Here is a 17819-nt window from a genome sequence, read left to right on the forward strand (position 1 = left end):
TAGATCCTTCTGGCTCTAATATCTGCTCTCTTAACCATAGGATGAACTCCCTAGGCTTGGTGGCTCCTGCCTGTAATCCCAGTATATTGGGAGGTTGAGGCAGGAGGACTGCTTGAGGTCAGGAGTTCAATACCAGTCTGGTCAACACAGCAAGGCCCCATCTGTACAAAAAAATAAAAAATTAGCTGGGCATGGTGGTGCACACCTAAAATTCTGCTACTTGGGAGGCTGAGGTGGATCGTTTGAGCCCACGAGGTCAAGGTTGCAGTGGCTATGATTGTCCCAGTACACTCCAACCTGGGTTACAGAGCCAGACTTGTCTCTAACAAAAATGTAGTTATGATTCTTATCTCCACAGATTAAAAGCTGAGGCTCAGAGGAGTTAAGTGACTTGTCTGAAGTTATCCTTAGACAAAGGTGTAATGGCAGAGAGAAGGCACAGAGAGTGTAATGGTGAAGCAGGAGCAAGAAAGTCTGACTTTTTAGACTTTGGACTATAGTTCACTGGATCTGCTTCATGAGAAGCACTGTTCCATTTCTCGGCAGGTTCGCTTTGCCAAAATCTACAAGTCCAATGAAAGGTTGGCAGTCACAGGTGGCCTTCTGGCTAGAGGGAAAATGATTCTTTCTATGCCCAAGCATGAAGTCCAGTACAGAAAAAACAAAACAAAACAAAACAAAACAAAACAAAAAACCAAACACATACTTCTTAATTAAAATGTAATCAAAGTTAGCTTCCCCTTCTTCACCACGTTGCTCAGTGTAGAGCAGAATAAACAACAAATAATAAGGGCACAGCTCTAGCACCAGTACAGTATACAAACAAAGCAAAATTTTGGCCCAATAAAATAATGCTTGTTTCTTTGTCAGCTAACTTAACAAAACTATACAAGCATTTTTGCTGTAATAAACCTATTGCAATTTCAAATGGATACCAAATAACAATCATTTTATTAGAGCAAGTTAGATTTTTAAAATCTAATATAATCACATAGGTCATGTCTACATATGCAAAATAAAGGAAAACATTGTGGCAATTGTCTGAATAATTGAAATTAAATTATCCAGGCAATTCTTTCATTTCATCCTTCCTTTTTACAAAAATATGCAGAAACAAAGTGGGTAGGTAATGGAAAATGTGAAAGCTTTGAAGGTAAACAGGTCTCAGTTCAAACTTCGGCTGTGCCACACATTGGTTTGGTGACTTGGTCACTTAAGCTTTTTAAAGCTTACTTCATTCACTGATCTCTAAACTGAGGATATTAAGATCAGCTGCAAGGAATTACTGTGAAAATAAACTATGATAATGTATGTAAAGTGGCCCATACAGAAGATGCCCAATAAATGAGAATTATTTCTGCTGTTATTACAGCAAATTGTTAGTATTAGTGCTAGTGGCATATTTACTCATGAATAGTAAAGTAAGTTAGCAAAAATCTAGCAATTGTAGTTCTGAGTGCTCACTGACAGCTGCAACTCCGACCTTTGCCTTTCCAAATGCTTCTAACTCAAATGTCTCAGTCTCAGCGCTGTTGACATTTTGGACTGAATAATTCTTTATTGTAAGGCAGGTGGAGGGTAGCTGTCCTGTGCACTGTAAGATGTTTAAAAGCATCCTTAGCCTCTACCCACTAGATGCTACTAGCAATCTGTGAATCATGACAATAAAAACACTCTCCACACATTGCTAAATGTCCTTTGGAGGGCAAAATCATCCTACAACCACCTCTGCAGAGCCTCCCTGTGGCCTGTAGTGGGAATTACTCTCTTGTTTTTCTGAGGTCTTTTTTTTTTAGTTGAAATGAGATTCTTTTATTCTCTAATTGTATCACACTATTAAATCGTATTTTCCAAAAAAGATTAAGTTTCTTGATGACAGGAAAGTTTCATTCTATTGTGTCCTCCAAAATTTCTTGTATAGAACAGGCAAATAGGAACTCAGGAAAGATGTATTTGTTTAAATATATTTTTTTTTGATTCATTCACTCAATAAGCATTTGTTGTAAGCCTTTATGTCATAGGCATGGACTAGGAGTTGGACATATAGGGAAAAAAAGACACAGTCCCTGTCCTTGAGAAGCTCACAATCTAGTGAAGAAGTCAAACTAATATGGTGTGATATGCTCTCCAATAAAAATGGTAAAGAAGAGAAGCCCTTAACTTGGACTGGGAGAGACAAGCAACAGTTTTCTGAGGAGGCAACTTTTGAGCTGAGTTTTGAAGGATGAGTAGGAGTTAGTCAAACTGGGGGTTGGGGGGCACTGATTGCTGATATCTAGCAATTTGTTAGATGCTTTTGTAGTATGATGCTTTATTTTTTGTAGTTTAATGAATACGCTTTACAAACCTTTAACTTTTCAGCAGAGAATATATATATATATATATATTTTTTATCTTCTTGACCCAGAAAAGTAACTAGAAGGTAAGTGTTTTATAAACTGGGGCAACAAGTGTGTACACACGAGCATGTACACACTAATTAAACTGTGGAAGGAACTACTAGCATTTGCTGGTTCTGTCTCTCCTGCCACATAGAAATGCTTCTGAATTAAGGGGAAAACTACATTATTTGTGGTTCTAAGTTTTGACTGACTGTTGGGCTTTGAGGTTGACATATTTATCATCACTGATTAGTTGAAGGTCCTTGGGTTATGATCGTAACATATTTTATCAGACTGTTCTATATCTTTTGCAGATATAATCTTAAAACTTGCTACTTAATTTGCCTTATCAAGTTTTCACCTCAATTGATTCCTTCAAGTAAAAATAGTTAACTCCTGTCAAATTAGGAATGGAAGGGAGGAAGTATCTGGCATATGCAGTGAGTCCCAAAGTTTTCATCTCATGATTTTGGGAAGCCTGAAGTTAATATAAGCAGATTAAAAGCTCCAAAGGATCAATTCCCATTTTAAATGGCTTATGAGAAACACTCCCATGAAGAAAATAATCATGACAAAACTACTCACTTAGTTTCTCTAAGATCTCCTCATCTGTCATCTTGGATTTTTTTCTTTGCCGATCTGTGTTTCTGTACAAAGTACTGGAATTGGCATTCTCAGCAGAGGGTGGTGTGACCTCTTTATTTGGTGCTGCTGGTGAAGCAATGGATTCAACCACAGAACGAGTGTAGATCTAAAAAAAACAAAACAAAAACAAAAACAAAAATTAAAACAGCAGGCCAAGGAAAGAGCATGGAGTCAAGGTATTGTCATATCAATGAATTATTTAAGTGGTATTTTCTTAAAAAGAAATAAAAAAAGGACTTTAAGTAGCTGAAAGTACAACACCCTTGAAAGATCATGGCAGCTAGTCTTTGGACATCCCTATACATGCCCTGCTAATTCTGATCTGGGGACCTCTGTTTATGCAATTCTTCCTATCTGGTTTACATAGCTTTCCTTCCTTATCTTAACTTCTCCAACAGTTTTATAATTTAGCAGTTATTTATCTGTTGTTTGTTATTATTCTCTAGTTGTTTAATGTGCTAATCTTATATCCTCAAACAATATCCTCAAAACCTTGGTTATATCTTATACTCTAGTTCTTAGAACATCAACGATGTTTAATAGGTACTAGTTGTTCAACTGTATTCTAACTCCATGACTATTTCAAAGGGCATTTGTTGACTCACTTGAAAATAGTCACTTGTGACTTACTGATTTTGTATGCTCTGGTCTTGGTGCAATAACTGGTGGGGGCTCATTGTCATCTTCTTCTTCCTCCTCTTCTTCATCTTCTTCTTCAGACACAGGAGGGGCCAATGGAGGTTCAGATGCTGTTTTTGTACTCTTGTGACAAAAACAAAGTTTAAAGACAAGTCATTAACTCCTCATTGCTTTTCTACAGAAATAAAACAAGGGAAATGAAATATTTGTGTAGCGATAGGAGGAAACTACATCTTTCACAAATGATCAGAATCATCAACAATTTGGTGGCCAGGACCTGCTCACCCGAATGCAATCTCTGAACTTATTCAGAGATTAATTCATGTCATGGTTTAAAGAACCATAAAGTCTAATAATTAAAAAAAATTGTTCATTGAATTCAAAAACAGTAGACTATTATTCACTTAATATAATAAAGTTCAATGTTTTTGAAACACATTAAAAATCAAATTAATTGTTCTTAGAGCCTTGAACCTATACTGGACAGATTATCAATTTATTGATCAACAGTTTGCCAACTGGAACGATTTTCTACCTGAGGATCAGAGCATGCATATGGATATGGTATTAATACAGCTCTGTAAATACTCACTAAGAACAAGCAAGCCAATAAACGTCTCTTCCCTGTCCAGCCTCCTGGAAAGAAGCACTCAGAGAGTAATAGACATGAAGATCTAAGGAATATTCATCCATATGAATAATTACTCAATAGTAACCATAATGTAAATGATAATTTGCAAGGTTTATAAACTGCAATAATACAACAATATTGTGGTAAAATAGTGACAATACCTAGGGTCAGTTCTTGATCATTCATGTTAATATAGTGTAAAATGATTCTGAAGTTGGATTTTGAAAGAACTATAGCCATAGGTCTTAAAGTGAGATTCCCAGATCAGCAACATTAGCATCATCAAAGAACTTGTTAGAAATGTAAATTTTCAGGCTCCATCCAGACCTATGAATCAGAAACGCTGGAAGTGGGGCTCAGCAATCTGTGTTATAACAGGCCTTCCAGGTGATCCTGATGCATGCTCAAGTTTAAAAACCATGAACTATGGCTTAGGTCTGCACTGCTTAATATGGCAGCAACTTGCCACATAAGGCTACAGAACAATTAAAATGTGGCTAGTCTGAATTGAGATGTGTTTCAAGTGTAAATTACATGCCAGATATTGTATACTTAATATTAAAAAATTGTAACATATTAGATTAATGCTTCTTAAATTGATTATATGTTGACATGCTGATATTTTGAATCTATTGGGCTAATAAATATATTACTAAAATTTATTTCACCTATTTTTTACCTTTAAATATGTGGTTACTAGAAAATTTGAAGTTACAAATATAGTTTACATTTCTGTTGGACATTGCTATTATAGGTGGTTTTTGTTTTGGTTTTATGTATTTATTTTGTTTTTGTTTATGCCGTTGGGTATACTGGCCTAACATATTCCAACAATAAATTTTCGTTCCTTGAGGACAAAGCTCCTGAGGCAGTTATAGGCAGCCCATTATATCAAACGACCTCAGTCGTGATTAAAAATTCAATGTTGCTTTTCTACATTCATGTATAAACCTATGGTGAAGTAATAAGGTGTAATCATAAATCTGATAGGAGCCAGAAAGAGTTATCGATTGTGAGAAGAAAGACAACACAGAATTTGTAAACACATATTTGAAAGAATATTTGATTGCTCTGATATAGATGCTAAGTGGTTTATAGATTGAAGTTTGTATGTTTACTGGACATCAGTTTATGCACCTAGATTTATTCTAATTTAGCCATAACTACTGGACTATTATTATATTGTATAGTCATGTCGATAGCAACATATGCTAATGACATTAATTTTCCAGATTAAAAAAAAAATCACTTTCTTCTTGCAAAACACTAATTCTTCAGGACACTTCAGTGGGCACAGGGAGAAATGGCCTTTGGGTTATTGAAATTTGCTTTGATATTATGTTCCAGAAAGTTTTGCCCTATATTATACCAGCTGGGTTCAGTAATATACCTAATCACTGACTCTTTGTAGAAAGGTGGAAGCTGAGTACTTTTTTATATGGAAAATGGTGCTATTTTATCCATATTAGGCAATATGAACCGTGCCCAGGGTTGATAAGTATTATGTGAGCCTATGAAAGTGTTTGACATCAGAAATAAAGCATCAGCTCCAAAAAGCCACAAGAAAACTATAAAGTCTAAATTAATGTCTAATTAAATGTCTGTTAATATAATAATGTGCCAACTCAACTAGTCACTTATATTTAGCATTTATAGAAATTTCATTATATTAAATATAAATTTTAGGTTAGAGTTTCTTATTTAGCAACAATTCTTGAGTATTTACAATGATTTAACAAGAAATTATACCTAACCACACATTCTAAAAGTTAGTTGTAAGTAAATAATTTCAAAATTATTATTTCAAAAATCATTTCAAAAATTTATAGCAAAAATATAAAGTGAAGTATGGGGGCCCCTTATTATGTTTGAAGTAATGCATGATGTGACCCCTACAAGTGAGAGTATATACAGTCTAGTAAGCTCTAAAAATGGCCCTAGAGGCAAAAAGAATGATTCAAGGTCTATTCTTCTTGGATCAACCCTTAAACTGGTACAAAGACCAATCAATGCCTACTGGGCAAGGGATAAACTTACACATCTTAAGTCTTAATACTTCACTAGATAAGATCCACTTGCAAGATTTCACTGACTGTTAACATTCATTACTATCTTCACTGCTAATTTCAAATAGAAATTCCCCAACTCCAAGGAATGACTTAAGGGACTATCAGAAAACCTGAAGGTTTTTATCCTCTGAAGGTTTGTGAGAAAAGAAAAAGACAGACATTTCTGTTTAGTTTGGACCAAACAGTATCCTGCCATATTGGTTGGTTGACTGGAAAGAATATGTGGCATTGAGGGGATAGTATGTTTTGAATTATGGTTGGGCCAGAGAGCATTAAATCCCCAGCAATCCACCAAGGATACAAGTCTTTGGTACTGAGAACTGAGATGATTACAGGCATGGGCCATCATGCCCAGCTAATTTTGTATTTTTATTAGAGATGGGGGTTTCTCCATGTTGGTCAGGCTGGTCTCGAACTCCCAACCTCAGGTGATCTGTCCATCTCAGCCTCCCAAAGTGCTGGGATTACAGGTGTGAGCCATAGCGCCCAGCCGGGAATGTAGTTCTTAAGCTAAGTTGGGTCCTGGGCTCTTAGGGTTTGATCTATCTCCCCAGAAAAAATACAGGTAGATACATGCTTTTACATAACTTCAACAGTTCATATATCTGAAGCCCACTTACAGACTCTAAGTTCTGAACGTTGCTCTAGAGACTACACCAGCTAGAGTAGCTACCTTAGGAAATTCCATTTTCTCTGAGCTTAATTTTTAAAGGTCAAAGAACTTAGAGGTAAGGACTTTGGAGGCTTTAGATAACATAAAATATTGTTTGGGGGCCACTTTTGGTGATTGTTTATGTAGATTTTAGGGTTCTATTCCAGATCTACTCTGGGAGTGGAGCCCTGGAATCTGCAATCTAACAGAATCCCCAGGAAATTCTGATACACATTGAAGTAAAAGAACTACTAAACTATGTTTAAAAAAAATTTAACCAGTACTGCAAATCACAAACGAGCAATCTGTCAACTGCACACCCAGTTTCTCTAGGCACAGATAATGGCATGTTCAATATGACAACACAATAATGACATATTATTGCTGTTACCTTCCACTTGGAATACTATCTTAGGATTCTATATATGTGATTTGTTTTCAACCATATCATAAACATGAAATTTTAAAATTAGCCTCAAACAGTGGGTCCCTGAACAGTATTTGAAATTGAATGTACTAATTTCAAAGATATTGAATGTCTAGAATGAGTTAAGATATTCACAAATAAGCAATAAAGAAGGTGTTATATGACTATGAGATTTATCCCTGAGTTCAATATTAATTACAGAATCATAAGTTTAAAACACTTAGAGAATACAATATTGCTTCTGTGTTAATTCTCACCCAGGCTACTAAACGATGCCAAAACTTGTAATCAGTTCAGGCTATGTCTACAAGGGATAATCAGTCCCATTAAATCAGATTCTGTAGATAGCCAGCTCTACTGGGAGTTTTTATGATGCAAAAAGACATACACATTACAAAGCGTACTCTCCTCTAGAACTATGAGGAAAATATAGGGTGCAGTTATCCATTCCTAAGGAGCTGAGTCCCACTGAAGTGACCCAAATAGAATATCAGGGTCCAATTCAGTTCATTCAATCAATAGAAACCTAGCCTTCATCAAGCAGTCAACCCATTCTCTTCACCTCAAAGTCCTGCCAGCCTTTCAAACTCAAACTGACCAATAAAGAACTCAGCATCTTCCCACAGAAATTGGTTTCTCCTGAAAGACAGTGTCATTATATTTTTACTCACCCAACTCAGTTTAAGCCTGTATTCATCTTTGACCTCACCCTTTCCTCCAACATCCAATTAATAATCTAAATATCTCTAGAATTTGAATGTAATCTCCCCATTCCTACTGTTACTATCTCATTTCTGGCTCTGATTACTTGGATGCTTGCAATATTGTCCCTACTTGTCTCTTTTCATCCAGTCTAACCTTTTGTCCTTAACTCATTCTAGATATTTGCTATCAGATTACTCTTCCCGAGGTAAAAGCGTTAATCACTTAACCTTCCTACTTCAAAAAACTTCAAAAGCTTCCCACTGGATACTGGAATAGCCAGATTCCTTGGAATACCATTTAAGAGCCTGTATGATTTGGTTCTACCTTAACCTTCAAGATTTATTTCCTGATTCCCTTTCTTGCATCCCAGTCTTCATTCAACCCCATATTCCTTGTTTCCCTGCTCTACTCACCAACATGCCCTTTCTTATGCTTTTGTTTGTTTGTTTTTGAGACAGAGTCTCAGTCTGTTGCCCAGGCTGGAGTGCAGTCACATGATCTCGACTCACTACAACCTCCACCTCCAGGGTTCAAGCGAGTCTTCTGCCTCAGCCTCCGAGTAGCTGGGATTACAGGTGCATGCCACCATGCCTGGCTAATTTTTGTATTTTCGTAGAGATGGGGTTTCACCATATTGGCCAGGCTGGTAACAAACTCCTGACCTCGTTACCCGCCTGCTTTGGCCTCCCAAAATGCTGAAATTACAGGCATGAACCACTGCACCCAGCCTATGCTTTTCTTTGTACTTAAAATGCCCTTCCCATCTCCAAAGATCCAAATCTCACCTGACCTTTAAGGTCTAGCTCAAATGCCAACTTTTTATGAAGCATTTTCTAATGTAACAATCAACAAATACATATCAAGTATCTATTTGGTATCACCCACTGAGCTTCAGCCCTTAGAGAAAAGGGCTTGCTTCCCTTTCCCTTCCCAGCTAAAAGCAATCTGTTTCTCTGAAATATAGCACATGGACATATTTTAAGATATGTAATACTATCCATATTGTTGGGTTTTTGTTTTCTTTTTTGAGACAATTTGCTCTGTCACCAGGCTAGAATGCAGTGACATGATTACAGCTCACTGCAGCCTCCACCTCCAGGGCTCAAGTGATCCTCCCACCTCAGCCTCCAAAGCAGTTGGGACTACAGCATGTTACAGAGGTTGGTCTTAAACCCCTGGGCTGAAGCAATCTGCCCACCTCGACCCCCAACAATGCTGGGATCACAGGCATGAGCCACTGTGCTTGATCATTATTCATATTGTATTGTACTTTTTTTTTTTTTTTTTGAGACAGAGTTTTGCTCTTGTTGCTCAGGCTGGAGTGCAATGGCACGATCTCGGCTCACCACAATCTCCACCTGCCGGGTTCAAGTGATTCTCTTGCCTCAGCCTCCGGAGTAGCTGGGATTACAGGCCTATGCCACCATGCCCAGCTAATTTTGCATTTTTAGTAGAGATGGAGTTTCTCAGGCTGGTGTATTGTAATTTTTTATGTTTATGTTTACCTTCCCCTACCAGTCTGAGATCCAAACTTCCTAGAGCTTAAAGGATACAGTTGGTAAATATATGCTAAATAAGTAAAAATCTATTTGTTTTATATCTAGACAGTGAGATTATTATTTTTTCTAACTTAATGGAATATTTTAGCCATTATATCAGCTTTGTTTTAATTCTACAAGCAAAACCAATAGAGCCAATTTCAAAAGAACAGTTAATATCTTAGGAGAAGACAAAAACCAATACACAGACTATCCTAGCAAGTTGGTGTTTCAAAAGCTGACCAACCTAAAAAATTAACTATTTTTTTTGCCAGAATACCCAGTCAAGATTACACAAGCATGATATTACTGAAATCAAAAGAGGTAAAATATGCATTGATCATGGAAGGTTGTCATTTTTGTTATTCCCATTTTCCTACTACCTCCCTACATGTTGTTTACCTACATGTTGTTTTCATTGTGGCTCAGGAAGCTGTCATAGCAAAGAAGGAGGAAGAGGGGAAATGACTAGTCAGATAAGAGGGCCATATTCTGTTCTGTTTTGGGGAATCTGAGCAAAGTGCAAGTACAAGCTTCATGTGCAAAGAGAGTGAGTTTTTCCTATTGCAGCCATGTAAAAATAATAGTTTACATATAATAAACACATATTGTGTGCCAGGTGCTATGCTAAGTACTTTCTATGCATTATCACATTTAATATTCACACAGGATCTAGGAGGTAAGTACTATTATTATTCCTTCTTATGGCTAAGGAAAGAAGCTCAGAGAAGCTAAGCTACTTTCCCAAAGTGACATACTTAGTAAATGGAGAAATTAGATTAAATATCTATGTCCAGAGTCTTCACTCTTTTTTTCATTTTATTTTTAATTGTAGTAAAATATATATAACATAAAATTTGCCATCTTAACCATTTTTAGGTATACATTTCAGTACTGTTGAGGGCACTGTTGTATAATCATCACTGCCATTCATCTCCAGAATTCTTTTCTCTCTTGCAAAACTGAAACTCTGTACCCATTAAACAACTCCCCACTTCCCCTCCCCCCAGCTCCTGGTAACTAGTATTCTACTTTCTGTCTCTATAAATTTGACTCCTCTAGGTACCTCATATAAGTGGAATCATATAGTATTTGGCCTTTTGTGATTGGCTTATTTCACTTAGCATAATGTCCTCATGGTTCATCCATGTTTTAATGTGTCAGAATTATCTTCTTTTTAAGGCTTCATAATGTTCTACTGTTTATATATACCATCTTCTGTTTAACCCTTCATCTGTTGGTGGAGACTCAGGTTGCTTCCACCATTTGCCTACTGTCAATATTGCTGCAATAAATATCAGTGTATAAATATCTCCTGGAGACCCTGTTTTCAATTATGGGTATACACCCAGAAGTGGAATAGATCATATGGTTAATACCATTTTTAATTTTTGAGAAACTGATATACTATTTCAGAGCCTTTACTCTTTACAACTAAAAAAGGTCTAGTGGGGTCATACTGGCTACCTAGGGTGATGTCAAGCAGACAAGCATTTGTCTGCTATAAAAGGAAGAAGAATCAGCTTGGTCATCAATTACTGTTTGAATAAATGGTTAACAGACTTTCAGTAATGTAAATTATTTCACCCCTAGAAAAGCAAATGGGGCAAGAAGTAATTTCTATCAGGACATCAAAATGAAAATCACAGAAAGGGAAGCCTTATCTGAGATTATTTTCTCTCTAATGTGCACAAATACTCTTTCAGAAACTATAGCACTTCCAACGAGTTGGTTACTTATTTTCCAGTCATTTTTCTGATAAAAACTATCTATGTGGCTTTGGCCGAAGTCACTTCCCTCACTGTACCTCAGTTTGTTGGAACAAGTGACATACAAAACGCATACTGTTAAAACCTTAGAGAAGCGATTTAGTTTCTCAAAACCTCAGTTTCCTCATCTGTAAAATGGGGACAATGGTAAGACTTAATTAGGCTGTAGGAAAGATTAAGTACATGTAAAAATAAAATTATCTTACAGTTTACATTGTAAGTGTACACTTTAGGTGTTCAGAGAAATTTCTATTAACATGATTATTATTCTCAAGGTTCTACATGTAAATCTTTAACACTGTCAATATAAAGGCCCTGTAAAAGAATGTTCCTAGTAGCTTTATTTGTAATAGCTAGCAACTGAAAATAGACTAGAGAGCCTTCAGAGTACGAATGGTTAAACAAACAATGGTACAATCATATTCTGGAATGCGCAGAGATAAAAAGGAACACAAATTACTGATATACCCAACAACTTGGGTGAATCGTAAAAGAATTAAACTGAGTACAAAAAGCCAATCCCCAAAAGTCACATGCTGTATTATTTCATTTACATGAAATATCCAGAAAGCCAAATCCATAAAGGCAGAATCCATGTTAGTTCTTGCCTATGACTAGGGTGGGGTGGGTAGAGTTAACTGTAAGCAGGTATGAAGGATTTTACTGGGGTAAAATCCATGTTTACATGTTCTAAAACGCAATTGTGCTGATGGTAGCACAGGTACATTTATCAAAACTCATTGAACTGTTTACCTGAAAATAGGTAAATTTTATATACCGAATTATACCTTAAAATTGTTTTTAAAAGACTCTATATCTAATAACTGGACCTGTGCAGTTACATTCTCTTAAATATCTGGAAACACCAATTATATGAAACAGTTTTCAATTTTTCACTTACCGAAGGATGGGCTGCTATGTATCCATGTGCACTTTTATCTGCAAAGTGAGATTACAGAGGTCATCTTTGTTTCATAAAGACTGTTTTATTTAGAGACCATACCAGAAAAATAAAAATGAAAAACTGCATGATTTTAACTAGAAGGACATGCTCCAATTTAGCATTAACTAGATATTATGACTAATGACATAGTTTTTCTTAAAATAGCTTACAACATTACATCCTCACCATATTCTCACCAGGTCATTTTACAGATATTAATGAAGGCCTTTAGTGAATCTCATTTATGTTCAAGAATGACAAGATTACCTACTCTTAACTGGTATGATTCTATACATTTATAGTAGTCCCCCTTATCTGAAGTTTCACTTTTTGTGCTTTCAGCTATCTGTGGTCAACTGTGGTCCAAGAATATTAAATCCAAAATCACTGAAATAACCAATTCATAAGTTTCAAAGTGCATGCCATTTCAAGTATGATAAAATCTCATGCCAGTCTGCCCCATTCCACCTGAGACATGAATAATCCCTTTGCCCACTGTACCCACTTTGTTTACACTACCAGCCTATTAGTCACTTAATAGCCAGTTTGGTTATCAGAACAACTGTGGAGATACCACAATGCTTGTAGTCAAGTACCCCTTATTTTACTTCCTAATAGCCCCAAAGAGCAAATGTAGTGATCCTGGCATATTGTTATAATTATTCTATTTTATTATTACTTATTGTTGTTTATCTCTTACTGTGCCTATTCATAACTTTATCATAGGTAAGTATGTACAGAAAAAAAAATAGTATACATAAGGTTCCATACTATCCATGGTTCCAGTCATCCACTGGAGGTCTTAGAACACATTCCACATGGGTAAGTGAGGAACTACTGTATATCTAGGATTTTTCCCACTTTCCTCTCTCCCTACCTCCTTTCCATTCTTTCCTTTCACCTTCCTGTGCTATCTCCATCTTCTCCTCCTCTTCTCCTCTGCTATTAGTCAGTCCCAACACCAGAGCATTCAGAAAACCTATGATAAGGTACACTCAGCTCAGTACAGTACAACTGTACAGTGGAGTTTTAATATAGTTGTCCGGATTTCATCTTTGTAAGTTGAGAGAAATCTGGCATATAAAACTAAGTGTTAAATAGCAATGGCTATTTGGAGTAAAGAACAAACTCTGAGACTCTAAAGTGTATTCGTGGTTACACTGAAATGATTTCTTGAATACATTTTCAGTTCTGGTTGCCTATGGTTCTAACTTGGAGCACAGCTCTTGATTTTCTCACATAAAACATTTTTTTGATGTGTCACCAGGATCTCTTATTTTATTCTATGTGGAAGCTTAAATATAGTAAAAAGTTTTCCTTGATGGCTTTCTTTTTAGGTTTTCAACATTGGATAACAGCAGTTAAGCAATCTTCTCATTTTAAAAAAGTCCAATTTAGCATGTAAATTGTCATAGGCATTCAAATTTGGGCTTTGATATTTGATATGGCCAAATCAGACACTCTTCCCCTTCCAAGGGTATCCTTGGATCATTCTCAAAGAAACTTAAAGGCTGCCTAATACTAAATCCAGTGCCAAGAGGTAGGGGCTCTTTATAGCTGGAATACTAATGATAATACTCCCTTCATCCTTTAGATGTTAAATAATAAGTTAATAAATTATTGTAGACAGAACTCAAGTCATCTATCTCAAAATGTGAAAGTATTATTTGGTATATACATTTCAGTTGCTGATATGGTTTGCCGGTGTCCCCATCCAAATCTCAACTTAAATTGTATCTCCCAGAATTCCCACGTTGTGGGAGAGACCCAGCAGGAGGTAATATAGTCATGGTGGCTGGTCTTTCCCGTGGCTATTCTCAAGGTAGTGAATAAGTCTCACAAGATCTGATGTGTTTATCACAGGTTTCTGCTTTTGATTCTTTCTCATTTTCTCTTGCTGCTGCCATATACAAAAAAGCTTTTTGCCTCCCACCATGATTCTGAGGCCCCCCTAGCCATATGGAACTGTACGTCCAATTAAACCTCTTTTTCTTCCCAGTCTTGGGTATATTTTTATCAGCCGCATGAAAATGGACTAATACACTAAATTGGTACCAGTAAAGTGGGGTGTTGCTAAAAAGATACTGAAAATGTGGAAGTGACCTTGGAATTGGGTAACAGGCAGAGACTGAAGCAGTGTGAAAGGGCTCAGAAGAAGACATAAAAATGTGGGGAAGTTTGGAACTTCACAGAGGCTTGTTGAATGACTTTGTCCAAAACGCTGATAGCAATATGGACAATAAAATTCAGACTGAGGTAGTCTCAGATGGTGATGAGGAGCTTGTTGGGAACTGGAGCAAAAGCAACTCTTGTTATGTTTTAGCAAAGAGACTGGTGGCATTTTGTCTCTGCCCTAGAGATTTGTGGAACTTTGAACTTCAGAGAGATTATTTAGGGCAGGCATCCCCGAACTACTACGGCCCGTGGGGCCGCATGCAGCCCCCTGAGGCCATTTATCCGCCCCCCCGCCCCCCGCCGCACTTCAGGGAGGGGCACCTCTTTCATTGATGGTCAGTGAGAGGAGCACAGTATGTGGCGGCCCTCCAAGGGTCTGAGGGACAGTGAACTGGCCCCCTGTGTAAAAAGTTTGGGGACGCCTGATTTAGGGTATCTGGTGGAAGATATTTCTAAGCAGCAAGGCATTCAAGAGGAAACTTGGGTGCTGTTAAAGCTATGCAGTTTTATAAGGCAAACAGAGCATACAAGTTTGGAAAATTTGCAGCCTCAATATGTGATAGAAAAGAATAACTTATTTTCTGGGGAGAAATTAAATTTGGCTGCAGAAATTTGCATAAGTAGCAAGGAGCCTAATGTCAATCTCAAAGACCATAAGAAAAATGTCTCCAGGCCATATCAGAACTTCGCAGCAGCCCTTCTCATGACAGGCCCAGAGGTCCAAGAGGAAAATATGATTTTGTGGACCAGGTCCAGGGTCCCCATGCTGTGTGCCGTCTAGAGACTTGGAGCCCTCTGTGCCAGCTGCTCCAGCTGTGTCTGAAAGGGATCAACATACAGCTCGAGCTGTGACTTCAGAGGGTGGAAGCCCCAAGCCTTGGCAGCTTCCACATGGTGTTGAGCTTGTGCATACCCAGAAGTCAAGAATTGAGGTTTGGGGACCTATGCCTTGATTTCAGAAGATGTATGGAAATGCCTAGATGCTCAGGCACTGCAGGGGTGGGGCCCTCATGGAGAACCTCTGTAAGGGCAGTGTAGAAGGAAAATGCAGGGTCAGAGCCCACACACGGTGTACCTACTGGGGCACTGCCCAGTGGAGTTGTGAGAAGAGGGCCACCATCCTCCAGACCCCAGAATGGTAGATTCACTGACAGCTTACACTGTGCACGTGGAAAAGCTGCAGACACTGAACAGCAGCCTGTAAAAGCAGCCTGGAAGGAGTCTGTACTCTGCAAAGTCACAGGGGCAGAGCTGCCCAAGACCATGGAAACTCACCTCTTGTGTTAGTTTGACCTAGATGTGAGTCCTACAGTCAAAGGAGATCACTTTAGAGCTTTAAGATTTGACTGCCCCACTGGATTTTGGACTTGCATGGGCCCTGTAACGCCTTTGTTTTGGCCAATTTCTCCCATGTGGAATGACTGTATTCACCCAATGCCTGTACCCCTATTGTATCTAGGAAGTAACTAGCTTCATTTTGATTTTACAGGCTCATAGGCAAAAGGGACTTGCTTTGTCTAAGATGAGACTTTGGACTATGGACTTCTGGATTAATGCTGAAGTAAATTAAGACTTTGGGGGACTGTTGGGAAGGAATGATTTGTTCTGAAATGTGAGGACACGAGATTTGGAGGGGCCAGGGGCAGAATGATATGGTTTTGCTGTGTCCCCACCCAAATATCAACTTGAACTGCATCTCCCAGAATTCCCACATGTTGTGGGAGGGACCCATGGGGAGCTAATTGAAACATGGGAGCCGGTCTTCCCCATGCTATTCTCATGATAGTGAATAAGTCTCATGAAATCTGATGGGTTTATCGGGGTTTTCCACTTTTGCTTCTTTCTCATATCCTCTTGCCGCTGACACGTAAGAAGTGCCTTTCTCCTCCCACCATGATTCTGAGGCCTCCCCAGCCACTTTGAACTGTAAGTCCAATTAAATCTCTTTTTCTTCCCAGTCTCAGATATGTCTTTACAGGCAGCATAAACACGGACTAGTACGGCTGCTTATAGTGCAAATTTGAACATCAAAGCTCCAAATAAAGGCTAAATCTACACACTAGCAAATGAGGTAAAGATTTGGCAAATAACATGGATATTTCGGTTTCTAAAAATAGTAAGACATAGTTTCCCCTTTTCAGTCTGATTTCGGGGTCTTATCAAAATAACCTGACACCAAAAAAATGTATGCTGTGTCATCATGGTACAAATCAATGAATCTGAGGGAGAAATTAAATTTCCAGAGACCACAGCTTCACGCATACAACTCTTACTTCATGAACATATCACAAGGCCTGATAAATGACTGTCTTTATGCCAGTAAAGAAACAACAATTGACTGTTAATTCAAGCTCAGAACTACAACTTCACTAAATAATTACCTTATTTGGATTCTAAAAATACTTGAGTTATATAATTTAGCATCAACCTCAAATTCCAACTCATTTTTGGTTTCCTTATGCTGACACCGTATGAAGGTACTAGAACTGACTTCAAATGTCCTACAGACATTTTGTTCTTAATGCAACACTCTGAGATTGTCCTACAGACATTTTGTTCTTAACATGATGCTCTTTACCTTTGATACCATAGACTTCCTCTTACCTCCTGATGTAAAGCTCATGTATTTCTGGTTGTTGACTGTTTCTTTGGAATCATAGAATTTGAGAACATCTAGAACAGCTTGTGGGTTCTTCTTCTGTTCTAATTTTGTTATGTTGGAGGTTTGGAGTAATCGTGCCCATTGCTCAGGAATTCCCTGTGGACAACCAAAGGGAAAGAATGGTAGCTCAGAACATTCTGCAGCAGCATTTTTATGTTCCAGTAAAGTTCTTCACCAAGAAGCCCATGCTACCTGTAGGATTACACTTGGGAAACTGAAGTTACATTCTAGATTTAAAGTTAGTAACTTAATAATGCAATCATTCTCTTCTCTAATTAAAACACATAGGTAAAACTAGGATCCAACTTAAAAAGGGTGGGTGGGAGTATGACTGTGATAGAAAAAAAAAAGCACATGAAAATCACCTCCATATTGACTCTGCTCATCCATGAAATGATGTTTACGGCTTAGCTTATTGTTTTTTTCTGGCGACTCAGGGCAGACATAGCAAGACTTCTCTCTAAATTTGTGCACAGCATAGTATAGTGCAGATCAGTGAGTTTTATGACTAGAATAACACAAGCTGTTCTGGTCATGTTGTAATCGGAATATATTTTGGAATAAAAGGAGTCTCACCTTTGGT

General features: G+C 37.7%; 1 protein-coding gene across 13 annotated transcripts in view; it reads right to left on the minus strand.

Moving 5' to 3' along the window:
* Positions 1 to 17819, minus strand: part of PAK3 (p21 (RAC1) activated kinase 3) — a 289034-nt gene that overhangs the window by 62565 nt on the left and 208650 nt on the right. For all 13 annotated transcript variants that reach the window (XM_074391893.1, XM_074391894.1, XM_074391891.1 and 10 more), the window contains 4 exons: positions 17179 to 17332; positions 12358 to 12395; positions 3657 to 3788; positions 2967 to 3132 (listed from right to left, as the gene is read on the minus strand). In XM_074391893.1, coding sequence (XP_074247994.1) covers positions 2967 to 3132; positions 3657 to 3788; positions 12358 to 12395; positions 17179 to 17332 — 490 coding nt within the window. The remainder of the gene's footprint in view (positions 1 to 2966; positions 3133 to 3656; positions 3789 to 12357; positions 12396 to 17178; positions 17333 to 17819) is intronic.

This window comes from Saimiri boliviensis, chromosome X (assembly GCF_048565385.1).
Source record: "Saimiri boliviensis isolate mSaiBol1 chromosome X, mSaiBol1.pri, whole genome shotgun sequence".
NCBI classification, from domain to species: domain Eukaryota; kingdom Metazoa; phylum Chordata; class Mammalia; order Primates; family Cebidae; genus Saimiri; species Saimiri boliviensis.